Source organism: Sceloporus undulatus, chromosome 2 (genome assembly GCF_019175285.1).
Source record: "Sceloporus undulatus isolate JIND9_A2432 ecotype Alabama chromosome 2, SceUnd_v1.1, whole genome shotgun sequence".
In the NCBI taxonomy this organism is placed as follows: domain Eukaryota; kingdom Metazoa; phylum Chordata; class Lepidosauria; order Squamata; family Phrynosomatidae; genus Sceloporus; species Sceloporus undulatus.
This window is the reverse complement of record NC_056523.1, coordinates 266,808,914-266,835,249: the sequence shown is the minus strand read 5'-3', so window position 1 is coordinate 266,835,249 and position 26,336 is coordinate 266,808,914. Positions and strand designations below refer to the sequence as shown.

General features: G+C 39.1%; 1 protein-coding gene across 6 annotated transcripts in view; it reads right to left on the bottom strand.

Annotated features, from left to right (window-relative positions):
• The window catches only part of SEMA6A (semaphorin 6A), a 220,669-nt gene that overhangs the window by 32,405 nt on the left and 161,928 nt on the right, over nucleotides 1–26,336 (bottom strand). For 3 of the 6 annotated variants that reach the window (XM_042450270.1, XM_042450269.1, XM_042450272.1), the window contains 7 exons: nucleotides 25,103–25,258; nucleotides 21,300–21,476; nucleotides 19,640–19,780; nucleotides 19,059–19,139; nucleotides 16,179–16,237; nucleotides 9,847–9,867; nucleotides 9,655–9,705 (listed from right to left, as the gene is read on the bottom strand). In XM_042450270.1, coding sequence (XP_042306204.1) covers nucleotides 9,655–9,705; nucleotides 9,847–9,867; nucleotides 16,179–16,237; nucleotides 19,059–19,139; nucleotides 19,640–19,780; nucleotides 21,300–21,476; nucleotides 25,103–25,258 — 686 coding nt within the window. The remainder of the gene's footprint in view (nucleotides 1–9,654; nucleotides 9,706–9,846; nucleotides 9,868–16,178; nucleotides 16,238–19,058; nucleotides 19,140–19,639; nucleotides 19,781–21,299; nucleotides 21,477–25,102; nucleotides 25,259–26,336) is intronic. The other 3 variants (XM_042450271.1, XM_042450273.1, XM_042450274.1) reach the window with 2 other exon arrangements.

Here is a 26,336-nt window from a genome sequence, read left to right as displayed (position 1 = left end):
TTAAACAGAGGCTGGATGGCCATCTGTAGGAGTGATTTGATTGTGAATTCCTTCATGGCTGAGGGTTGGACTTGATGGTCCTTGAGATCTCTTCCAACTCCATTATTCTAGGTCACACTGTTACTGTTAACATGACTTTGGCTTGAGGACAGTCAGAAACCAGAATAACTTCAAGAGTGCTGGGATTAGGTACACAATCAGTGTACATTTTGTACCTACTCCAGCAAGTTTTCAAAAGTGACTTTCTATGCAACATGCACTGCAGCAACCAATGTAAAGAGGCATGCACAAAATAGCAAGATCCTTATTTTTCAGTAAAGGCTGAAGCAGGGAACCCAGAAGGTTATGAATAAAGGGTGACCCTGAACATCACTGCTACTGAGACTTCCAGGGACATACATGGGTCCTGCAACATATCCAGGATGCAAAACTGTACATGGAGAGAATGTGTGCCTTTGTTCCGTGTCTCATGGCTCAATCAGAGCAGTAGATCCCATTTGCAATAAGTGTTTGGGACAATGAAAGAAAGTGGCAGCACTGTCAAGAGCATAATAGAGTCAGAAAAGTCCAGTATACTGGCTAAGTACCTATTGTGAAGAAAGAAACAAACTCAGTAGGCAACTTTGTGAGGTGGGAGGGAGAAGTAGGTGGTAAGATGAATCAGTAGGATTTCTCTGTGCATAGATTATTCAATGCAGAATGGCAGATGCTGTTTCTTTTCATTCATATGAAGGTTTTAGTGCAGCTTAGGAATTCTTTCCATCCCTGATATATTACCTTCTCCTGCATGTAACTAGTTTGCACGAAAGCAGGTCAGATTCATAGTGTTTTGCAGTGGCTGGAGCCATTGGATGCAATAGCTAATCATTAACATGATTAATTTATGGGATTGTACCCCAGGCTGGAAAATTACACTGACAAGGGCACTGTATTATTCTTTATTTATCCTGACAGTGAATGCAGTTCCACCAGTGCCCATTAATAAGAAAATGCTGGAGTTGACATTTGAGGCTCTAAAATAATTCCTTAGAAAGTATAATTCTTTAAATAGAAGAGTGGAAGTGATGAGTGAAAGAAGGGGAAAAGGGGAAAACCCACAATTTATTTGCTTGGCACTAAGTAGTAAACTAGGATGTCTACAGCAAGAAGCATTTGAAAACTGCCTTACATTTTCTGCCTTGGAAGACAGAATAAGGTGAAACCACGTATCTTCCATAACGGAGATCTATCTATCTGTTTGTCTGTCTGTCCGACTGTCTGTCTTAGAACTGTCTTCATGGTTGTTCTTAGACAATTCATGGTCTTCTTAGGCATTTTTAGGCCACAACCAGATTCTAGAAACAATATATATATATATTGGATTGCAGCTTCCAGAATCCTACAGCCAGCATGGAAGATTCAAGGAGTTGCCATTAAAAAACATATTTTTTCCATGATCCCTAACATACTGATAAGCCTTGGAAAAGGTATGAATTTTTCATGCTTCCCTGTCCTGCAGTTAGAACAATACTGGGAAGTGTCATCCTCTTCACTTGCTGCCCCAACCATTTATTCACTTCAATACCTTACAAAGACTTGTTCATCTTTATAAGAGAGGCAATCTGCAACATGAGAAAGTGAGTACTTGGGTCTAAAGGCTTTAAAAGTGGATAAAACCATTGTCAAACAAAAGTAAAATTTTATAGCTGGATTTGACATGCATTTTGCACCCACCTCCCATTACTGATACTTTTAGTTTAGCTATGTTCAAGGGGCCATTTTATGGATAAGCTGTACATATGGTTAAGGAAAACCTTTTCTTAATACGGTAATCTAGGGGAAATATTTGCCCAGGGGACACATTCAGTGCAGTAAGTGTTCCTGAACCATATGTTTCAACTATGTGGAAGAGCTCACTGATAATGGAAAGCTATAGCTATGTAAAGAAATTAATGTGTGCCAGATGGCAGTAGGGCAAGGAAGTGTTTCATACAAATGCAATAAAATAAAATAAAATAAAATCAGCCTATTCACTCTGTTACTGATGTGTTAGTCTGCTGCATATTGAAAAATGATTTTCTACATGTAATCAAGACAAACTCTTCTTCGTCTCAACACAAGGGAGGGGCGGGAACTCAACAAAGTTTGCTAGTATGAATCATTTCCATTTCATATCTAGACTTGTGAATGCTACCTGTCCATCCTCTGCAGTGAATCAACCTCTTCTGGCAATACTTACCTTTGGAAGACTGAGTTATCATAAGGCTAAGCACTATTTATTTTCTATATCTGTTCATATACAGCAGGGGTTCCTAACCCTAGGGTGTCTATGAACTGGGTGCAAAAATGATATCTCTACTATAATTTCCTTTGAGCTTCTTGCTTTGAATTTTTTCTGCTATGGAAAATGTTAAGGCAAAAATTAGTCTTTTAAAAGTGTTAACTGTATGTTTTTTCCATTCTGGAATTGTCTATCTGATAAATGTAATGTAACAGTGTAACACTAGGTGACCTGGGCGAAGTCCTCAGCCTCACAGGACATCAGAGGCAACCCTCTTTTGAATAAATCTTACCAAGAAAACCCTTAGGTCTGCTTTGTGGGATTTGAAGGCACAAAACAATACATTATTCAATGTAATAAACTTTAAAATTTTATATCTACAGGTTGATGTATATGTTTTTTTCTGGAGAGCAGGGTCTATAATGCTTGTCAGATTCTTTAAAGGGTCTATAACTCTGAAAAGGTGAAGAACACTGTTATATAGTGGATAAGGAACTGCCTAAAGCTCAGACAGATCAATGTACTATTGTGCATTTCTGGGGGGGGGGGGGGGTCTGCCACATGAAACACTCTGAATTGGCCTCAGATGTACAAAGGGTATACTTAGGCACTGGCTTGTCAGCCTACTGTCCTTTGGATGCAGGTATACTGTGACCATGGGTTAGTCACACTCTCTTAGCCTCAGGATGGCAATAACAAACCCCCTCTGATGAAACATGCCACAAAAATCCCATGATAGGCTTGCCTTAGGGTCGCCATAAGTCAGAAATGATTTGAATGCACACAACAACAATAAATATTGTACTAGTGAAAATTGCACAGTGCAAAATATGACTTCTACATACCAGAATGAAAAGAAAAAGGACAAATTACAAATTATGATTATGATCTTCACAGTAAGGAATCCTATCTGATTCCTATCCTTACTGAGTATCATGATTAATAATAATGTAAATTAGGCATGCACAATTTATATAGTACAGCTGAGTTTTGAAAAAAAAATATTTCAGTTTAATTGCTACTAAGAAATTAAACTGAATACTCACCCCCAAATTAAAATTTACTGTATTAAAATATTTACTACAATCTTCATGAGGTAGCATCAATATAGATTTTTCAAGCATTGCTTTTTTCAAGTGCAATTGAAAAATGCAAGATTTCAGGTTTTTAAACTGAGACTGATTCAGAGGTTGGCAACATACAAACACACATTTAGCACAAACTGATTTATAATACTCCAGAGTTATAGTAATAAGGTAAAAAAAGGAATCTGGATACCACTAGAGGGCTATATGATGATGCTCTTGAAAATTTTGTTAGAAATACAAAGTTATATTTTTTCTGAGAGTTAAGCAGACATTATGGTGCTCTATACACAACTGTGTTAAATGACTAGAGCAACCTAGTAAGACAATGAACTGGAAAAGTTACATCAATTCTACAGAGGAAGACAAGAGGCAGCAGTGGCAAAATGGGGGCCTTGTTCAGTAAAACTGATGCATAAATGAGTAAAATAATATGGGTAAAGTCTCTTTTGTCCTCCCATCTCTGTGCATGTATCTGATTTTTTGACAGAACAGCTGTGCTTTATGTAGCTGGCATGGTCATTCTGGCTAAGGGAAACCATTGTGTACGAAAGGTCAGATATGTGGGCTTTTCACTTTTGTCACCTGTTTTAGGAACAATTACAGGGGATTTAGTTGCCAATGCAGATGCCAAAAAACCGAGACTGAATAAGCAAGTGATGGGGAGAAGCAAGCAATAAGGAAAAAAGTGTATATAATGGTGGAGCTCATGAGGAGCATATTTATTGGCTTGGCACTGGGGAACTAACTATGCTATTTTGCTCTGCCAGTTAACTATTTATGGCTCACTAAGAAATCCACAGTATTTACATTTTAGTTTACATAATTGCATTTGCTGGTAAAAATTGATTCTTTTACAGAGTTATAACACAGATGAAATGAAGAAATGAATGGCATTCTAATAAATTTATAAAATAAGGAAATAAATTTATTTTTATGTGGCACTTTGAGCAAAGACATGAAGAAGAGGAAAAGTGGTTTGGCTCCTGCATTGTCATTGCTGTGAATTTTGACTTCATGATGTGAGAAAAGATATTACACATTGACCATATCAAGATATTAGCAATACTGGTGTGATGCAAAAGGCAGGAAAACAATGTATTTTCTGTGGTATTTTTTAACACTTAATGGACAAAGCAGCAATTAAAATGGCCCATTCCTCTAGTTGCTGAAGATTCAGTTGGTAAATATGATGAAGGGTGAAATGTATTAACTGCTTTGGTTGACATTTGATCTTTTTTGGCTTTTATGCTGCAGTAATACTGTCCACTTTGTATACTACTGCAGTCTATGAGCCAATGTTCAATCCATTCCTTGGGGAAGAGTACTGCTGTGAGGGGTTGCTATCCTGTTTACTGAAGCCTTTAGAAAACAACAAACAACAATAAAAAGCTAAACTATGTGGTTCTCAATGCTGAAGAAAAGTGCACAGCTTCCAAATGAATAAATACAATATAAAAATAAGTACTGAAGAAAAGTGTTTTCAAAAAAGGGAGTTGGGAGACTGCTGGTGTTACAATTTGCTTTCAGCTTGTTCTTTATAACGTAAGAACATTAGTCCAAGAACAGCTTTAAAAAGTTTGCAAAAAGGTGAGGAAAAGCATTCAGGAAGAGGTGCTAGAGTTCTGATGTATTGAGGCAATTATATCTTCCTTCAAAAATGCTTTTGTAAATCTAGCATTTGTCTCCCATGAAAGGCTTTTTTAGCTGCAGATACTTTTCAGTAGGTAATTTTTGTCAACTCTCTTTGCAGACCTCAATGCCTGAAAATCTTCTCCAGAAGATCCCAGGGAGCTGGAGGCTGCAGGAGAATGAAATTGGTGAAAATAATTTATTTTCCCCATCACTTTCCGCCGATGAGACCATTCTGAGCAGAACTACTCAGATGATGAAGCTGCTCAAGGAAGCAAATGTGAGATTCAATCCATTGGGTACTTTGGCCTTCATTCTGCACACAGCAGTCTCAATAACAATGAATATGGTAGTTGGGAGGATCTACTATATCCTGCAAGGTACCAGATATAATCCTTTTGAGAGCAATTATATGAGTTCACTAGAGCAGAAAGGCACCTTTGAGGGGGAAACTTGCAGATGGTACACAATGGATGATCATGTTGTTGGTGTTCCTAAAGGACTCAGAAAACTTCTAATAAAGCTTCATCTAAGTTAGACAGTTTCCATTCAATTAAACATAATTAGGACTAGTCAAGCTAGTTATAGGGTAGAACAGCCTACATCAAAGCCTATTCTACCCGATCCTTGTATTAGCTAAAAGCATATTTGCTTGACTAAAGGAGTTATTATATCTTCTCTTGAGAATAAAGTGTTTTAAAAATAAGTGATCTTACTGTTTGTAAGAGCAATGAAGCCCATGTCCTGAGCCCTCCCTTTTTCCAAACCCCGTTCTGACAATGTTTCAATTGCTGTAAGATATTTTGAGGCATAATATTTAAAACTTGTCTTTCATTGTTTACAGAGCAGAGGTTCTATATTAATATGAAGCACCTCATGCAAAGTAAAGATCAGACATCTCCCCACTGCTCTTCCTGTGTTGTTATTATTATACTGGCAAACAAATGTCACTTGTAAATGTATAACCACAGATGGAAAACAAGTTTAGGAAAAATGTTTTGGTACTATTGGGACTGGCTATGTTACAACTGATGTGTGAAAGTTAATTGATTCTCTTTATCACACTAGTGAGAGGTTTATCACACTAGTGAGATTCCGCAGGACAATGAGAGTTAAACTAAATTTAAACCAAAGAAAACTTGGAAATGCACAAAGGTCATCCCACAACGTCACAGTTAACATGAAATAATGCGAAATTAATCCAAACGCAAAGCAGGGAAAAACGGTAGCTTTTTACTTTCAATCTGAAAGTAAAAAAGCTGCCATTTTTCTCTGCTTTTCATTCGGATTAACTTCAGTTATTTCACTTGGGCAGTCCCTAGTGTGATAAACTAACCGAATTAACAAGTTTGGTTTAAATCTGAATGTACTTTAAATCGCATTTAACTCCCGTTTTCCCACGGGATCTCCCCTAGTGTGATAAAGCTCTTGGACTTTTATGGATTTGGAAAGCTCAGTTCTATTTCATTGTTCTTCACCTGTTGCATAGTAAGGGGAGAACTAGCATTTAAGAGGGAAAGAAAACAACATGTTTTCATCAGAATATGTTGCATATTTGTGTGCTCAATTCTTGTCTCACTAGCGATCCTAATTGTCTAGTGTGAATGTCCACCAAGTTGGTTTTCTCCTCAGCTTGGTTCGGTTTCAGTTTCAGAGAGGGGTAGTCAATGGTGCATCACAAAAAGGAGAGACAAAATTGTGTCCTAATTTTACACCAAGAGCTTCTACCATTCAAGAGTCAACAATTCTAGGCTAGATGAACAATATAGGTTTTCAAATCAAAGATGCCTATAAATAGAGGGCTGTCTTCTGTAAAGTGGAGACATGGCCAATCTATTTCAAGGTATGGCTGAGTGGAAGATTACTTGAAGGATGTTTCCTAGAGCAAACCATCAACCTGGAGAAAGACTTAAGCATCCCCTATTCTCAGCCATTTTATTCCTACTAGTGTTCACTCTGTCTTTCAGTTATTTTGACAAATCTGAGGTTGGTATAGTAAGTTTACCAGTTCAATGGACAGCCATGTTGACTATAAAACCAAAATCCAAGTATGCTTATGATATCTCTCTTAAGCTAACCAGAAGACTCAAAATTCATTATGCTAGCTTTTGAAGCCCACTTCCTTCATCAGGCAAAGATGATAAAACACCGCAGAGGGAAGAAAAATGCTCAAGATGTTATGAAAAGAGGATCTACAGAGGGCTTGGCATAAGCTGAGCAAACTTGTGAGACTCTAACAACATCATTTTTCTTTCCCTCCATGCTTTACTCCATGTTTGCCTAGGCTTCAAAGGTAAGTTTGATTACTTTTATGCTTTTTGATTGCCTTCTAATGAAGGTATCACCACAATATGTACTTTGGATCATCTTTACCAGTGTAACATTGAGTTCAGGGGTAGGTAACTCAGGAGCTCTAGAAGGCAACTTTCTGCCCCAGGACTCTCTAGGGGCTGCATAAGTTGCCCAAAAACATCTCCTCAAAAAAGAAAAAAGAAGAAGAAGAAGCGGTCAGAAGTCTACTTCTGATTTTGAAAGGCATACATAGAGAGTGTGTTAAAAAGTGTGGGGCTGCTGAAGCCTTTTAAAAATGTAATCACTGCTCCTAAGCTATCACTGGGAGACACTGTTATGGAGAGGTACACCCCCCATTGCAGAATTCCAGGAACTTCTTTAGATTTTATGGAGATTTTACAGAAACTCAGGCTCCATCTGCCCTGCAAAATCATTGCAGATTGACACCGGTTTAACTGCTATGGCTCAATGATATGAAATTATGGGATTTGTAGTTTTGTGTGATATTTAGCTTTCTTTGGCAGAGAGCTATTGTGCCACAACAGACTACAAATCCCATGATTCCATACAGTGGAGCCATAATAGTTAAAGTAGTATCAAACTGTATTAATTATCCAGTGTGGCAGCAGCCACACTGTAAATTAAATATGTAAATTTAATGTAGAATAGTATTATGATTTTAATGTGATGCTGTTAAAATGCTAGAACATATCAACAATAATATGGAAGATATAGTGATGGCTGTTATTTTGGAAAACTTTAAAATGGGACTGGTTACATTTGTAGAGAATATTAAATGGCTACTATTAATAATGAGTATATTCCTTCTAGGACCAGAGACTTTGGAGATTATCGCATATCGTTCTCAGAACGTTCCGAGACGGAATGTTCTGGGAACGGATATTACCGCACTGAGGAAAGTGGAATGTGATGGGAACGAGATGGGAACGCATTTTACCGCACAGTGCGTCCCTTTTTCTTGAGAACGTTCCCAGAACGTTTTGCTGTAGCGCATGCGTATTCCATTTTGTGGGCTGTGTACTGATGACGTCTCCACTCTGTGGTTGTTTTGACTCCGTATAACTTTGCTAACATTGGACAGCTCAGGGGGAAGTTGGCGCTGCTCCCAGGAAACAGGAAAAAGGGAGGCTTGGGGCTTAAAGCTCGCCTCTCCTGAGTCCCTCAGCTTACTGAAATCCCCCACCTCCCTTCCCCATAGAAATCAATCTAAAAACGGAGTTTAAAAGGAGCAGAGGAGAGCCCTATGGGTCTGCATCTGAGGAGGCAGAGGTTGCTTGGCTATGGGGATGCCCTGCCATCTCTCTCTCTCTCTCTCCTCTTTCCCCATAGGAATCAATCCAAAAACGGAGTTTAAAATCTCTCCCAAATGCAGACCCATTGGGCTCTCCTCTGCTCCTTTTAAACTCTGTTTTTGGATTGAATCCTATGGGGAAGGGAGGTGGGGGATTTCAGTAAGCCTAGGGACTCAGGCCGGGAGAGTGCTTCTCAGCCTCACTGACCCCGCCGGAGCTTGTCTTCCCTCCGAAGGGAGTCTGAAGATTCCCTTTGGAGGGAAGGAAGGCAAGCCCCTATAAAACGTTGGGGCATCATCTGGCAATAAACATTTTTGCATACTCCAAGACTTTGGAGGACTAAAGAGAAGGGCATTCTTTCAGCCAATCAGGAGACGGAGGAATGAGGGAACGGCTTTGGGAACGGATAAGAATACTGCACAGACCTCTTTTGGAATGTTCTGAGAACGTTACAGCTCGCTGGGAACACATCTAATCCGGCCCCTCCCTGGAACACATGTGGAACACATTGGGAACGTTCTGGGAACCTGATGGGAACACATACATGCAGTACAGTATACTTAAATGCGTTCTGTTCCCATCGGGTTCCCAGAACATTCTCAGAACACTGTGCGGTATTCTCCAGTATCTCTTTAGATATCAGTCTCTGAGGGGCATGAGTTGGAGAATATAAATACATTTGTGTATCCTGCTGAGACACATTTCATACTAGATTACATGCACAAATTCTAATCCAGCATGTTTCTTCTTGAATTTTGTTTTAAATCACAAGGTATGCTTCCAGACATCAGAATTTTTTCCAGGAAATAATGATGTCCTGTCTCCTAATATCTGCCTTTTTAAAAGTTATACAGTGCAAACCAGCTATTTCGTTAATGTTGCATTAAGATGAATTAAAGGACAACCTTGGAGAGGATAAGATTGAAATATTGGTGCTACAAGGAACAAGATGAAGTCTTGTATCAGTTTAGTGAACTAGGCCCCAAAATGACAATGGAACTATCTACTTTAGGTCTGAAACTAACAAAGGAATCTGGGGAAGATTTTTTTTTTAAAAAAATCCAAAACTGACCATATACTGCTGTATAAGACATTTCATGATCTGATGAAGTAGTTGAAATGTCTATGAAAAAATAAATTAGGGCACAATATTAAAACAATAAAAAAAATGGAAATATTTGTCAAGATTGTAAAACATATGAATCCTCCAAAATTGATCAGCACAGACAGGTATTAAAACAGTGTAACTAGGGATGTTCCTTACCATTCAGTGCTACGAACGAATCTGAAAAAAAAAGAGAGAGGGGAGGAAGGGGGAGGGGAAAGAATTATTTCTAATATCACTCTGAGTTCTCTAACCACGAAGCCCAGTACAGTATACATATTTTCTACTTTTCTTTCAGATTGTGGCAATGTCTACTAATTTGAGCTGATTATCTCATATACTTTTATAATATTTATTGTTGGCATCTTGCCTTAAATTAAAGCTTGATGTTTTGCAAAGAGAAGCATGCTACTCTTGATTCTAAAGGACAGTGTGCATTGAGCCTGGTTACTTCCCCTTTCTATGCTGCACTACACACCACTGTGGAGGGTTCTCCAACCCTCTACAGTGGCTGATTGCTAAAATGGGCATTTGAGCTGAGTGTGTTTATAAACAGAGGCTTTAGTCATAAACAATGGGATACAATGACAATAAGGTTCTCTTTGCACGAGTAAATTTAGTTTAAGAGAAAAGGCAACAAGCAATGGACAAACCACATGAATAATCTATTAAAAGAACAAAGGGAATGCTAACAAAGGTAAAGGCAGGTTTATATAAGGTGCCACGGTAAAGTCTGGTGGGCTACTTGGGCCTTCTAAAGAAATGAGTCTTGTGCGTACTACTTATAACTAGCTCTATGCATAGGAATGAATCTCAGTGTATAAGACAATTTTAGCATTTCTTTTAGATTGAAAGCCTGCAATGTTATGGTCCCTGAGCATGATCTCCATAGAGTGAAAGATCCCACTCCCAGCCCTTATAGAAAGCTCTGAAGCACCTGCTTCACCAGCATCAGGCTTGGCATCCCGCTAGTGACATAACACTGGTTAAGTTGTATAATGCCTGTGGAAGTGAGGTTCCACATATGGAACTATTGTGCATAGAGAAAACAGACTACAAACAAGCATTGTGCTTGAGGTGGTGTAACAGGATGGTTGACAATGTGCAATGACAACCACTATACATGTGTTGTGCTACTTTGGTGTCAGAAAGGTAGCAATGGGGGAAGGATAATCAGGGCTTTGCCCCCCTAAAATAAGAATTTTGCCTCCCAATGAAATTTTCCTTCGTGCCCCAAATTTCTAGCATTCCAGAGAAGGAGACTTTGAAAATGGTTCACAGGCAGAACTCTTCTGTTTGCAATGTTAGCATTCCCTTGATAACTTTACCTGTCCCCTTCCTTTGGATGCCTGAAATGTATTTCTAAATGGTCAACTGATATTTTAAGTTACCGTAATGCTAGACATTTGGAGACCGGAAGAAACTTCATATCATTGGGGAGGGGGGAGAAATCTTATTGGGGGAGCAACACACTCAACCCCCCCTCCCCCCGATAGCTGCACCTCTGGTTGGTATTCCTTATAGGGTTGTGCAATGCAAGGGTAGTATAACTCCATGGGTGGTTATTTACTCCACACTGAGACAAAGTTGGAACCCTAGAACTCTGGTAGCAATTGTGGCAAAGAAGTGTGGTATGATGGCCAAAGTGGCAGAGGCTTTGGACCAGAAGAAAGCTGGACAAAACCCCACTTCTTCCATTTTTCTACTCTGCAGGTATGGGCCCGACTGGCCTTGGAATTTTTTGGAATTCACCTGAACCTACTCTGCTCTGTATGCTGGTTTTACAAAAAAGTCAATTAGTTTAACAGCTACCGTAAGCTAACTCATTTGACTCAGCATAACAAAGTGGGATCCTATAATGTTGTGGAGAAAGATTAATCTCTGAGATCATTACTTCTTATATATTTAAACTGTTATATTTCAATGCCCATTTAAATGCTCTCATTCAGTTTTGGTGGAATTCATAACAAAACATACATCTGGAGAACAGTATCCTCTGTGCCAATGAGAGTGAGTAATGCAATGAAAGATGTCATGGTTTCTAATTCCAGTGGGAAAAAACAGTGAATGCCAGGGAAATTATTAAGGTACCGTCATAAACTGGGAGAAAAATATTTTGTTGGTGGACAGATCAGCAGAATCAAACTCACAGTATGGCCTAGTTGTTCAGTTACAGGACATAATCATACCAGTGCACAGAAACATGTTTAGAGGGAAAGATTCATGAAAGGGTTTAACATTTATTTATTTATTTATTAGAACAAGATGATAGTGAAGAGAAATAAGGTCACTCAACTGGAAAACATACTTCAGAAGTTAATGAATACATAATATGAGCACCATGCTACTTATGGGGGAACCCAAAATAGTATTTCATGTGAATTAATATATGTTACTTGCTAAGCTTCTGTGCTTTTATTTTATGCACTGCTATCAATGGTAAGAAATGCATACAACAAGATGGCTGCTTGGTACCAAGCTTGGTGTACAAAGTTTTAATCTATGCAGTATGCACTACAATCTATATAGTGCACATAAACATGTGAAACCTTCCTCATTATTAGGCCAATAAAAACACATTTAAAGTATACCCAAAGAATGATACTATTTTCAAATCAGAAAGGTAGACTGTGGCAACTCAAGGCACTTCTAAAGTAATCTCATGAGCCTCAGCAGACCTACTCATAGACCAACTAAATGTGTCTATCTATTTTATGTTGACATTGACATTATGTTGACATTATGTTCTGTCATGTCTTTTTAGATTGTAAGCCTGAGGGCAGGGAACTGTCTAATTAACCATTTGTAAGCTGCTCTGAGAGTCTTTGTGGCTAAAGAGCGGAGTATAAATACTCTCTTTGTTTCTTTCTTTCTTTTTTTACTTATCGCTTCTTTCCCCCAAAATACTTGGCTACAATCTTGTTTAACAGCCAGGAGTGATAATCATCCCCCATATATATAACACATACACACACACTCTCTAAATAAATAAGTAAATAAATAAATAATTTAGCACCCCTGAACGCATTATTATAAGTGAAATTTATCTTTAGATTAATATGTTTAGTATTCAGGACAGAGACATAAACCCCAAATTCAGTGGAATTGACCTTTAAGTACTTGTCTCTTGAAGCTCTTCCACACTTCAGAAATAAAGCATTTTAACTGTCATGGCTCCATCCTGTGGAATCTTGGGATTTGTAGTTTGGAGAGGTATTCAGCCTGGTCTGTCAGAGAGCTCTGTTGCCTCACCAAACTACAAATCTCAGGATTTGGTAGGACAGAGTTATGTCAGTTAAAGTGGTGTCAAACTGCTTTATTTCTGCAGTGTGGATACACCTTGCGATGGAGCTGGATGTGTTTAAAAGGTATCACCACATTCTTTTTTCCTCCTCAGTTAAATCTCGTCTTCTCCTTTTCTTTCCCCTTCTCCTTTAACCAATTAAAGGCAATTAAAGTTATGAGGATAAGGATATTTAAGGTGAGTTGAAGATGCACCTTGAATTATCCTTAACCGCTGCTAAAGGAATTATGATATGGCCGCTTTGTGTAAAGCCTTGGCACAGAGGCAGTAATTTAAAAGACTTCTGGCATATGAGCTTCTAAATGTTTCTCCTGAGGTTAACACATAGAGGCTGGTTTTAAGAGTTAGAGAAGGTTACTTCTTCAATGTAGTTCATGAGTTCTAAACATTAAATAATTGGCCATGTGTGTGTTTTTTATCTCTAGGGGTAGATTCTGTTCTGATAGCTTTACATTATCTTGATTTCTTCTTACTCAATGAGAATGCTGCTGATCTTTTCATGGTTTCTTGAGGGGCCAGAGACTCTGAAGGCTAAAGATATCAGAATAAGGGGAAAACACACATTTTGACTCCTGCAGAGGGAAATTTGGAGCAGGAAAGAGACAAAGAATGAAATAATGAGTCTCCCCCCTTAGTAATTTCTCTTTTAGTTTATAAATGTCATTAATCTGGTAGTATTTATATGATCAACTTACACATTTGCAGTCGTACAGATTATTTTTGTTTAATAACAACAAGTTGTTTAATTTTATATTCTAAAAAGTCATTTTCAGTCTTCTCAAGATCAAATGATTTCGGGACAGGGATAGTGAAAAATAGCTATTCAAAGATGTATGCCTTAACTTCCTTTGATATTCTACATATGTTATTTTAAAAATTAATATGGTCTCAGAGGAGAGGAATCAGTAAGTTATTTCATACAAATACAGGTTGAGGGTCCCTTATCTGGAATTCTGAAATATGAAATATTTCAAAACCCACTTTTTTTTCATTGGTGGCTGAGATAGTGACATCGTTATTTGCAGATGGTTCAGTGTACACAAACTTTGCTCCATGCACAAAATTATTTAAAATATTATATTAAATTACTTTCAGGCTATGTGTATAAGATGTCCATGAAACATAAATGAATTTTATGTTTGATTTGGGCCCCGTTGGCAAGATATCTCATGTGTATATATGCAAATACAGGTATTCCAAAATCCCCAAAAATCTGAAATCCAAAACACTTCTCATCCCAGTCATTTTGAATAAGGGAGACTCAGTCTGTACACACAACTAATACTTGCCCATCCCCTGAATTCTGGGCTTTTTCTCATGGATGAAATGACCACAGTTCCACCACCCACACAATGTTTTAGCCAGTCAGTTAAAGTTTAAGAGGCCCCTTCTTGTCCCTGTTACATTCCCCCCTTTATCTACTGTGTTAGAGACGAATCTTGGTTTACCTACATTACAACAAGTGAACTCCTCTGAATGGATATGTAGACCATGACAAAATCTAAACCTACTTCACTGAAGAAATCATGTTTTTATTTAACATAATATTGAACAAATGTACATTTTTATTAAAACTTTGTAGCTGTAATCTGATTGTGAATATGTGTTGGTTGCATCCTCAAAATGAGGATAAAGATAATTATAAAGAGACTCAAAATATACTCATCCCTCCACATTTGCTGGGCTTAGGGGCACAGGACACCTGCGAATATGGAAAAACTGCAAATAACAAAAGCACTATGTTTTTATCTGAAAGAACATCCCTTCAGGAATCTCCAGGTCCTCCAGTACAACTTTGTGGTCAACATCTCCCAGACATTGACCATAGAGTTGTGCTGGAGGAGCTACAAATGCCTAGTAGAGTGTTCTCTCTAGGAATCTCTAGGTCCGTCATTGAGATCTTTGCTTAAAGTTGACCACAGAGTTGTGCTGGAAGACCTAAATATTCCTAGAGATAACATATAAATAAAATCTATGAATAATCAAATCTGAAAAAGTCAAAGCTGCAAATGTGGAGGGATGAGTGTATCTCTCAAAACTTCCTTCTAAAGTATAGTTTTTGTGCCAGTTTACAGTTTCAATCTACCACAATTTTAGGGAACTTTTTCATTTGATAAATGGCACAATGCAAGGTACTATTAGCAGGGCTCTTCCAGCTCTTAAAACATTTTTGATTTAAAACATTTAATTTCAATTTAATTTCAATGTTAGCATTGGAAAGACATTGAAAATATTCTTGTTTTGGCATTCCTGGCTTCCATTGTCAGATGTTACCTTGTATATGTCCCCTAATTGTGTAGAACATTGTGTGTGCAGGATGGTAGTTGCTGCAAAACCACAAGGGCTGTCATAGTTTATTTGTAGTGGCCATTTTTTGCTTTCAGGATAAAAAAATAATAATGGAGCAGCAGACATTTTCTCGAACACCCCTAATGTTTCAGAACTATTAAACTTCTAGGATATTTGGGATAAATCTATGATGGTCAACTATACCTATTTATATTTTATTTTATTAACAGATGACTGGTGCCAGAACATTCCCCCACCATCTTCAAATATAGGGTCCAGGAGAGATGTCAGGATCTCCCAGGCTTCTTGGGCCCAATCAGGTGCCTGAATATGCCTCATGACAGGAAAAATTGCCATTTTCAAACCAACCAACACCTCCCCCCCTCGTGTTGATGTAGCAACTGATCAGGGTTTCAAAGAGCTCATTCGGTGTGACAGTGACCGATGTTTCTACTATGAAAACATTTTCACTCCTTACAGGAGGGGGAAAAATCACCAAAAGAGGACCAAGCATTTCATGTAGAAGAAGTGAACTCCCCCAACCCCATCGCAGCACAGCCCTACTTCCTATTTCTGAGTTCAGAAGTACTCACCTCTATTAACTTGGTTCTGACACACAACCCTGGTAAGATCTATAATTAAATGTCCTTCAAAATCGGGTTTTATTTCCAATATAATTGACATTGAAACAAGAGGAATTTTTAGGACGACATTTCCTTGAATGCTACCCTTGCTATTTCTTCTTTTCCTTCTTTTAGGTCTCCTTTAGGTACTGTTTCCACTGTTATTAAGATCTTATCCCTCTACCATTGCTGATTTTTGAACTGGCAGCATTCAAGCACGTACAGAAGTTCTCTAACGTAAGATAAAACAAAACAGTAAAAATACTTTCACTTACTTTGGCAGTCACCCAGGCCTTCAGTATTGCCATGTTCTATGTCCTGCTCAAATGCTAGTCTAAACACAGAAAGAGACAGTATTATGTGAATTTATGCACTTACAAGCCCCGTCACATACAGGTCATAGAGGCTAGAAGAGAAAGAAAGAAACAGGCAAAACCAGTTAATATTTACACAATGCAATATAAGAGGGCCCTCTTACTTTACCCTTTCCTGTTGGTCCTGTGTGTGTGTGTGTGTGTGTGTGTGTGGCATCAATCATTTGAAATGAATGTCTTCAAGGGCTCTGTCTGTCAGTAAGGGCCAAATAATATATCTTCCCTTCATCCTCATGGGGATCAGGACAGATGATGCAGAGGCCCAATCCCAAGTTCTGGTGTTTATTGTCCTGAAAACGTATGGCTACTTCAGCACCAAACCCATAGTATAGCATCCTTAAACTGAATTTAAAATCTACCCTTTGCTTTGGAACTTCCCAGAAAATCTGAAGCCCTCTGGAGTGAAACTGGGTGGCTGTTTACAATGTGTCCCACTGACACTGCCATGAGTCAATCCCTCAGAGGTCAGAATAAGGCATTTGGCTATGTGATCAATGTTGGCCACCTAATTTTCAACCTGAGATGAAGCAACATGTGCTGCTGGCAACAGCGGTGGGTGACACAGCAAGATTTACATGCAAACAGTTGCTCTCCTTCACTCTGGAGTGCCCAGGTAATAGGAGGACTTAAGGGCAGCTTTGGTACCACGATACTTTGGGCTGCTCCCAGAGTATTCCATACAGATAGGGTTGCCATATCCCGGTTTTACCCGGGATAATCCCAGGTTTGGGGCTCTGGAATTGTCCCCGCCTGGTTTCAGCAGTTTGTCCCGGGCCAAAGGGGCCCGGGTGCTACCGCACCTCCGCTGCACTTGCCTCAGGCCCACAGCTCCTTCTCCTCTGGGCTTGGCAAGGAGAAGCTGCCTGCGGTGCCTCCAACAGCCCACAAGGGGCAGTGGCTGTCCCAGAGGAGGAGGAGCCCAGGTAGGCCTGGGCAGGGCTGTGGGGACTAGAGTCGGGGAGGTTGGGGCTGCCATTTGCTGTGTGTTTGGTGTGGCAGCGGTGGCGGGGGAAAGAGAGAGGCCTGTGTAGGCCTCTCTCCTTTGACCGGGGGGGGGGGGGGCTTCCCTCCTTTCCTCAGCTCCAGTCCCAGGATGAAGCCGAAGTGGAGAAGGAAACTTTGCCTCTTCCTCCTCCTCTTCTTCTTCCCCTCTTCCTTCTCCTCTTCTTCTTCCTCTTCCCCTCTCCCTCCTCCTCTTCTTCTTCCTATCTTCTTTTTCCTATTCTTCTTTCTCCTACTCCTTCACTTTTCTTCTCTCCCCTTCCTCCTCCTCTGTTGTTGTTGTGTGCCTTCAGCTCCTTTTCAACTTATAGCGACCCTAGATTCAGATGGTTGTAGCATTCTTAAAATATTCCCCTTTTTGTGTGTCAAATGCATCTGAGGAAGTAGACTTTAGTGTAGGAAAGCTCATACTGCCAACTTCTTTCTTTCAGTTAGTCTCAAACATGCTACAAAATTTCTCTACGTACTGATTTCTACAGACGAATCCAACTGTATCTTTGAATTCTGTCACAAAACTACAGTTCCAATGAGCTAGGGCAGTTCATTCAGTCTCAAACTGGATTATTTTTGCAGTCTGTTTTGGACCTAAACCGCACTATGGCCCAAAACACACTGCAGAAATAATCCAAAGATATAGCCATGTTAGTCTACAGAATCGAGTTACCTTGGCAAGTTTCTTCGGGGGGGGGGGGGGTGTTGACTTTACCTTCCCCTGAAAGGCTGAGAGAGTGTGACTTGCTGCCCAAAGTCACCCAGTGGGTTTCCATGGCCAGGCTGGGATTTGAACCCTGGTCTCCCATTGTCCTAGGCCACTATACCATGCTGGACCCTCCACTGCATTTAAAGGTACAGTACTCAGTTGTTTTTTATTCTTGTGAACCTTCAACTTGTTTTCCATCATTTGGTGACCCTAAAGGAAACCTATCCTGGGGTTTGCTTGGGAAGATTTGTTCAGAGGAGGTTTGTGATGGCTTTCTGCTGAGGAGGCTGAGAGAGTGTGACTTGCTTGAGGTCACCCAATAGGCAGGGAATCGATTCCTAGTCTCCAGAGTCCTAGTCCAACACACAGTGCTACATACCAAACTTCTATCCAGGAAGAATGTCAAAATGTCCTCCATTTTGATCATGCCTAAGAAACATGCATTTATATTAACATTTTTAAAAAAATCAATTTTTTTGCGTGTCCTCCATTTTAAAAAATTGCGCCCTACATTTGAAAATGTTGTCCTACACTTGTCCTACATTTGTCCCGGTTTGGAGGTCCTGGCTTATGGCAACCCTACACAGACACTGCCCGAGTATAGTTCTGCTGAGAATTTTCCCATTGGTTGAAAGATGGGGATGCTTTTCACAGATTTCTTGTGAAGCAGCACCACATCCCACTATGTTTCAGAGAGTACTCAGTGTTTCATGGGACCCAGGGCAGTTCAGGGAACTGGAAAAGGTTACTTGCCCTTCATTACTCAACCAGTAAAAAAATTCTGCTGGATCAATTTCTAAATATCCTAAAAGATATCTTAAATGTTAAATATAGATGGGGACAACTAAAACAACAATGCCATTGCTTTTGGGGGCAGGCCATGTTACACATACATACAGCCTAAACAAAATGAAATTTGCATTAACTGTGCTATGGAAGCAGAGAGAATTGAAATGAAGCAGGCATTTATTACTTTTCTATTACTGCCTGTTAGTTTTCACTAAAGTGCCAAGCTGTGTCCAAAAACATACTGACAACACTGTTATTAAAACTGATAGGCAGAGGTAATTATGACTTACGTTGTTCCAGGTAATAGCTGCATGCATGTCCCACTTTCCTTCATCCATCCACAATATGGGTCCCTAGAAGCTATGCAGGCCCTTATTAGAAAAGAGATGTATAGATTATTCCAGAATTGCTTGCATTCAGTATTTCAGTGTCAGTACTAGTGTGTCAGTATTAGGCTGAGTTCCTCTACTGCACAAAGTAGCATAAAAGTTCTGCAAGTGGAACAACGCCACATTTGTCCTCTCAATTCCTCACCCCACCCAGACTCTCTGTTTAGCTGCTGTCGCTTCCTACAGGTATTCAGTGGCTGTTGGAGAGCAGGGAGATCAGAAGAGCATCTGGTTATGTCCTCAAAGCCAGATGCAGGCCAATGACATCATCCACTAAGATGCACTGGGGGCCTCCAGAGATGAGTCTTGGGGAGTGTGCTTTGGCTGTTGTGGAGGGAGGGATACCATCCTCCAGAACAACCAAAAAAAGAGAGAGATTTACAGATGTACAATTGGATTCATGCTTGTGTATGTCTCTAACAAGATGTTAGTGTTGAGAACTGAATTAAGATTGAGAAAAAGAAATGCCAAGGTATACCTACTTTTTGCACTTGCCATGGCGATCACACCTTCCCAGGGGAACCCTTATTAAACAGTTTGAAAATGCTACATAAAGGGAACTGCTTCGTTTGTCCAACTGCATGCCCATAATTCTCTTGTCTTCTACTCCATCATAGCTACACCTGGTTTAGGGAAGAGAGAAAAGCAAGGTCCATCATTCTTGATCAATTCAGTTATGGCACAATATTTCTACATCTGAATAAAATCAGTTAGAAATATTCAGCTTAGCAGGGGAGGCATGTACACAACCCAGCTATTTCTTTAGATGATATACTAATCTTACAATATTTAAGCCAATAGATTGTTTGCTGCAAGATGCCTTACAAACAAGGAGATATTTTCCAACTAGAGGCACCTACTATAAAAGTCTGGCTGAAGGAAAAAATGAAAGAAGGGGAAAATAATCTATCCCTAACTCCTCTGCCTTACAGCTTGCCATACACAGCATGCAAACAACTCCTGCATTGTCAAGTAGTATCAAAAAGGCACAGTAAAAGTTGGGATAAAGAAGAGTAAAATTGCCTAAACCAATCAATTACCCAAATAAACATGACTGTTGTCAAGAGATAAGAGGATGGATCCAGCTTTCATTGGTGGAGAAACACAGGAATCTGCCTTAAACTGAGTCCATCTTGCCCAGTACTGTCAATTCTGACCGGCAGTAGCTCTTGAGGAGTTCAGAAGAAATTCTTTTCTAGCCCTATCTGAAGATTCCTCATATTCCCTGGTGTCCTCCATCCAAGTATTAATCAGGCCCAACTCCACTTCACTTCTTAAATCAGACAAGGGGTGCATCTGCACTGTAGAAATAATGCAATTTGACACAACTTTAAAGTGCTGTGATTCCATGGAATTTTTGATTTGTAGTTTTATAAGATCTTTATCCTTTTCTGCCAAAGAATGCTGGCATCTCAAAAACTACAAACTCCAGGATTGTGTAGAATAGTTGTGGCAGTTAAGTGCTGTCAAACTGCATCATTTCTGCAGTGTAGATGCACTACATGTTGGCTTATCCAAGGCAGTATGGTGGAAACCTTGATGAATGACTCAGGCATGAATAAATAAGGAGAGAGAGTGGACCCAGTTTGTAGCCTGACTAAACCTCCACTCCTACACCTTAGCCTTAGCATTTCACAACTATTAAGCAGTATTTTCATTATCATACAATGCTGACATGATTTAAGATGGCATAAGAAATCTTTTATCTTTTTCATTGTCACAGATTTTATCCATTTTGGGGTGTGGTTACTGAGATGTACAGTGATAGTTTCAGTGGGAAACGTTCAGCTACCAAAACTCCAAATACTGTAATTTATTTGGGGATGAGCAGATGGCTATTTGAACAAGTTCCATTTCCTACCAATTATTTTTGGTGTGTGATGTGTGGTGATAGTGGTTGTAGTGAGGATGTAATTATTTCTTGGAATGTGTTGATCTTGGTTATTTTTTCATGGTGAAGTTAAATGTCATAAAAACAAGGAAAGAGAAACATATATTTAGAATTCAATAATAATAAAGCAGTTCCTTTAGGTATTTTCCTTGTGGAAGTCACACAATAAGTGGGAATTCAGAATTAAATTTGCATGCGCGCGCGCGCGCATGCACACATATATATAGAGAGAAAGAACCAATGGTACACACTTTTCAGAATTGTAAATGCTCATCTCCTCTAGGAAAAGGCTGTCATTTAGAAAACCACTGGTTCCTGTCCTGACCAAGAACTTCAAAATTATTCCCTTCTCTGATCCAAGAAAAACCACAGTGTGATTCCGATTTGGTCCAGCAGCGTTATCCACAGCAATTTTGGTCAGGCGGTATCTGAAAGGACAGCATTACAGATTTTAATTTAGTTTTAATGTGGATTCCATATTGGGAAATATTAAATATAGATAAGATAATAAATACACAGATAATAACCATATCATTAGCATGTCATTTGTTTTGGCATTCTTTTCACTTTATACAGGTAACTATTTAGTAATTTTATAAGGAGAGTTTACTTATTCATGGATAAACACAACTTCTTAATTAAACCATCTCACCCAATAGACACAGGCCTAAACTGGACCAAAATGGAGCCAAAAGTAAACTGTATCAGTTCAGTCACCTGGAGATACACCTGTGAAGCGAACCAAGCTATGGAGTGTTTGCCAGGGAGCTTCCATTGGATGGAAGAAACAGAGAAATAAGGCTTTGCTTTTGGCACAACCCTAGTATACTTTTTTCATGAGGGAGGGGTCTTCAGGGATTAGAATCTATTTTTAATGGCCCCCATATGCATTAATGTGTTCTGTTAACCCTTTGCTTGAAAGGAATGGGAAAAAGGCAACATTCTGTTCAGCCACAGATATTTTCAAGCTCTGATGTGTATATCATATAAACCAGGGGTGGGGCCTGTATGACCTGCTAGTGGTTGTTGAAATGTAACTCCTCGCATTCCTAACTACTGGCTATTCTGGTTTTAATAACTGGGAGCCGCACTTTAAATGCTTTTAGTGGGCCACACAATTCCCACATGTATACATACAATCTATGCACAAGTGTGGTTTGGATGTATGAAGAAATAATGCACAAATCAGCCTGCAAAACAAAGCTCACATATCATCTGATCTGCTTTACAGATAATTTACAGATTCTGGAGTCTCCTCATTTATGTATCCTCAAAAAGGAAAATCCCCCCCCCATCATTTCTTCTTATGCTGACATAGGATTATTGGGAAGTGAATTGTTTTCTTTAAACACTTGTGTAAACATTAGAGCTGTTCTTAACATATCATATCCTGACATAAATCAGCATGTCCTGGAAACATCCTGGCAGACAGATTTAATATCCGATCAACATTTCCTTCAGCTGTCTGATATATTTACACAGAGGTTTCTACTGAAGTAATTATAATGTAGACTCAAAAGAAAAACTTTAGAATTATCTTTGAGTATTTATTATGTTTTTAAACCACTGAATACCTTAAGTTCTCTGATTGGAATACAATTTATAAAATACAAAATAGCAATAAAAATGAAGTCACCAGCAGCAAATATAAGACAAAGAATAACATCACAAGCAGGGAAAAACTGCAAATGTCTATATGCAGTGAAATCAGTTCCTAACATGCTTGGGAAAAAGAAAACATCTTTTACTTGGAACTGAAACATGCATAATGTAGGTGCCAGGTGGTTTTCTCTATTCTGGAGATAAGAGTACCACCACAGAAGAGGTCCTTTCTCATACAGCCTTGATTTATTTGGCAAGGGCACATGGATGACTAAAGTTCCCCTGAAATACAAAGGCAATTTCTGTATCCCTGTCTTAATCCACAAGAATTTAAACACTACCTTTGATTGCAACCTTAAACTCATTTACCTGGGTGTAAATCCCAATGAATTTAGTCACTTACTTCTGAGTAAACATGTGAGTAGACATAATCCAAAATTATGATAGAACTTGTGGATATATCAAGGGAAAAACTCAGGGGCATGTGACAAAGGATCTCACGAGGAAAAGGACAACGATGCCAAAGAACTTACAAAATTCTGGCAGGCATAACTGTTTGTGCTCCCCCTAAGGCTGGAGGGATGAGGAGGAAACCACAGTATATGGCAGCTGTGCGATGTGTGGGGGAGGCACCCAGGCAAAGGCAGGGCTAAGAAAACACACGTATGTCCAAAAGGATGAAAAGGCAAAGTAAAAAAAAAAAGGTGACTAAGGCCTGATACAGATGGGCTAGACACCGCCCCTTTCTGATCCACACGGAGGCTGCAGCAATCAAACACTGCAGCCTTGTTCCCAACGGATTCTTTTTAGGGTGCATGTCCGGCACCATTGGTGCCCACATGTGCGCTGATGATGTTTGCACGGTGTGGTGCTATTTGGACACTGCGCTCGCATACGTCATCATGACGGCCCCCGTGTAGATGAGCCATTATGGCACGGTAGGGCTCTGGAGTGTGTGGATGTTCTGTTCTCCAAAGCCCGAATTTCACCGGGCCTATGTTAGCAGGGATTATAGCCTTTAACTTTGATGTGATAACTTTGCCTGACTTTAATCAAGAAAAGCTGACAAACATACACAAATGTCTTAGAACATTATCAGATGGGGATAAGAAACTCGAGAAAAATGGAATGTTCCCATCATGACTGCGCAATAGCATGAAGATTTTCACAAGATGTGGCACTCATCCTGCACTGCTCCCGTTTACAACTTGCAATGCTTCTGTAGCTTCTTATTCACAGAGAATCCCCCAAAATAGCGTGCCGATAATGCGTCATTTCCGCTATCACGAAGATGCAGAAGCTAAGAACACTTCATTCGTGCTATCATTGAGCAATCTGGGACCTTTTCCCAGAGTGCATTTAGGTACACACAATTCATTTTCATTGCTAGGATCAGGTTTGGAGTGGATTTTTATATTATTTTGAGGTGTAGGGAACAATTTTCTTTGAATTGGATAAAAATAATATTCTGAAATATATCAATTCTATGAATTTTATCTTGTTCTGTTCGGGACATAACCATGCTTTTCAGACATGCACAGTTGTGCCAAAACAGTATGTGTATGAAACATTTGATAATACTGCAATAATGCCACCAAAGTGGATGTATGTGGAATGCAATTGCATTTCTCTATCATTTTTATCTTGCATGATTTTTATGTTGCATGATCACATGACTGTGTGAAAAGTTAGATTACTATTGTGCTATTCTTCATTATCTTCAAACAGCGTGGCTGTTGTGCTATTGGCCCTGGTGTGATAATCTGTTTATTCAGAACCTTCAAAGCCTGAATCCTCTTGGTGTTCCTTTCAGGGGAAGTGCCAAAGAGCTGCCACTGCTACCATTTTCTGGCTCAGGCATTCAAAAAGTTCTGAAGTGGTGGCACAGTAGAGAAAGTACTGGGATTGTTGCTTCATTTAGGGGCTCCCAAAATGAGCTAATCTCATCTTTCACCACTCTTCTCAAAGAAGGGTATGGTTCCTTTTTAAATATGAGTTAAATACAGTTCTTACATTGACCAATGGGTAAGTCAACCCAGGGTTTTTTGGGTTCATTTTTTCACTAAAATTTCTAGACTCATTTCATGAGTATATACAGTAGTTTACAGGGATTGCACTGGAGTACGTCTGTTCAGGATTTCATTATCCTGAATAATTTGAAACCATCTATAGACTTTGTTGTATCTGTTATCATTCCAGACTCCAAACTATTTTATGAGAGTGTTTTAAATAGAACCAATAGCAATATAGATTTTGAGAGGCTATGCTCTTAACACCCCTGTAAAAAACTGTCCACTTTTTTTCTTTGTCCAAGTCCTGGCTAGATTATCAAGAATGATGAGAGACATGTCTAAGAAATTTCAAAAAATGTGAATGAGATTCTGTTAGGAAATACATTGGGAGCAGTGCTGGGGAGAACCCATGAAAGGAATCTGATGGAAAGCTTATTTACCTGACCATTGTCCGTAGAAACCATGGCTTGTTGACAATTGATGGTACTGCTTCATCCATGAGAGAATGTGTTTTGATGAAGTTTAAAGTGTCATCTGGAAATTCACTGGAATATGTGTACTTTTCAAGTGATGTCGAACCAGCACAGGAACCAGGCCTAAATTAAAAAGGGGATGAGAGAAGATTTACTTCTTTTGTACAACTATTCTACAAAAGTGTTTTTAAAAGCATCAGTTATTAAGTGAGAGTGGGCCAGAGGCTTTGTAAAAGAAAATAAACAATGAACAATGTCCCCAGCGGAGGCATTCTTAAATTTCCTTCGGGCCTAGTGATTCCATTGTACAAGTTTAGCATTCAGCACTTGGTTATGCATTATCATGGGAATACCTGATTTATGACCATTACTGCACATAAATTTCCTAAGCAGCTTATGAAGTTTATAAAATGCAAGTTCACAGTTCATCGATCTACATAGAACCCAATAAACACATACAGAGTTTGGCAAGGTTCTGTTCATTTCTTAAACATGATCCAGATTTACTTCTGCCAGGCTCTCAGTTTTAGAATTAAGAGCCCTTTACATTTAATTTGAAAGGGAAATGTTACATTTTTTCCCCCTGGAAGTGTGAAATAAAAGCTGCTTAAAAAACACAGCTTGGAGGGTGAATTCAGCCAACATAAGAGTAAACATACTCTTTAGTATAGCTCCCAAGAACATTTTATTTTTTGACAAGTATGAAAACCCAAGCCTTTTAAACATGAATCTGCAGAGTCTTTTAATAAGACACAGTATTATCTGTCTTGGATAACTGGAAGACAAATATGCTCAATTTTTTCCTGGAATCTCCCCAGTACTTTCATGGAAGCAGGGCCAAAACAGCCACATACTGGCAACAGAAAAATCTACTTTCTTTTGCTATGAAGCCCGACTATGTGGGTCCTCTTCTTTACTATTTATTGTTGTGTACAATAGCTCTGCTTCTTCAGAGTTCACACTACAGATGAGATACTGAAGTTTACACAGTGCCTGCTAGAGATGTGTAGACTGAGGAACTGCCAGTAAGGTTTAATTAATTAATAGCCATGAGCCAAATTACGAAATTGTGCTTTGTTGTAATGAAGCATTATTTGAAGAATTTTATTTTAATAAAAACCACAACTGGTAGCAAAAGAGGCATAAAATATGCACATATTAATATTGGAACAGTTTTGGACAAAAAGGAAATGAAATATAA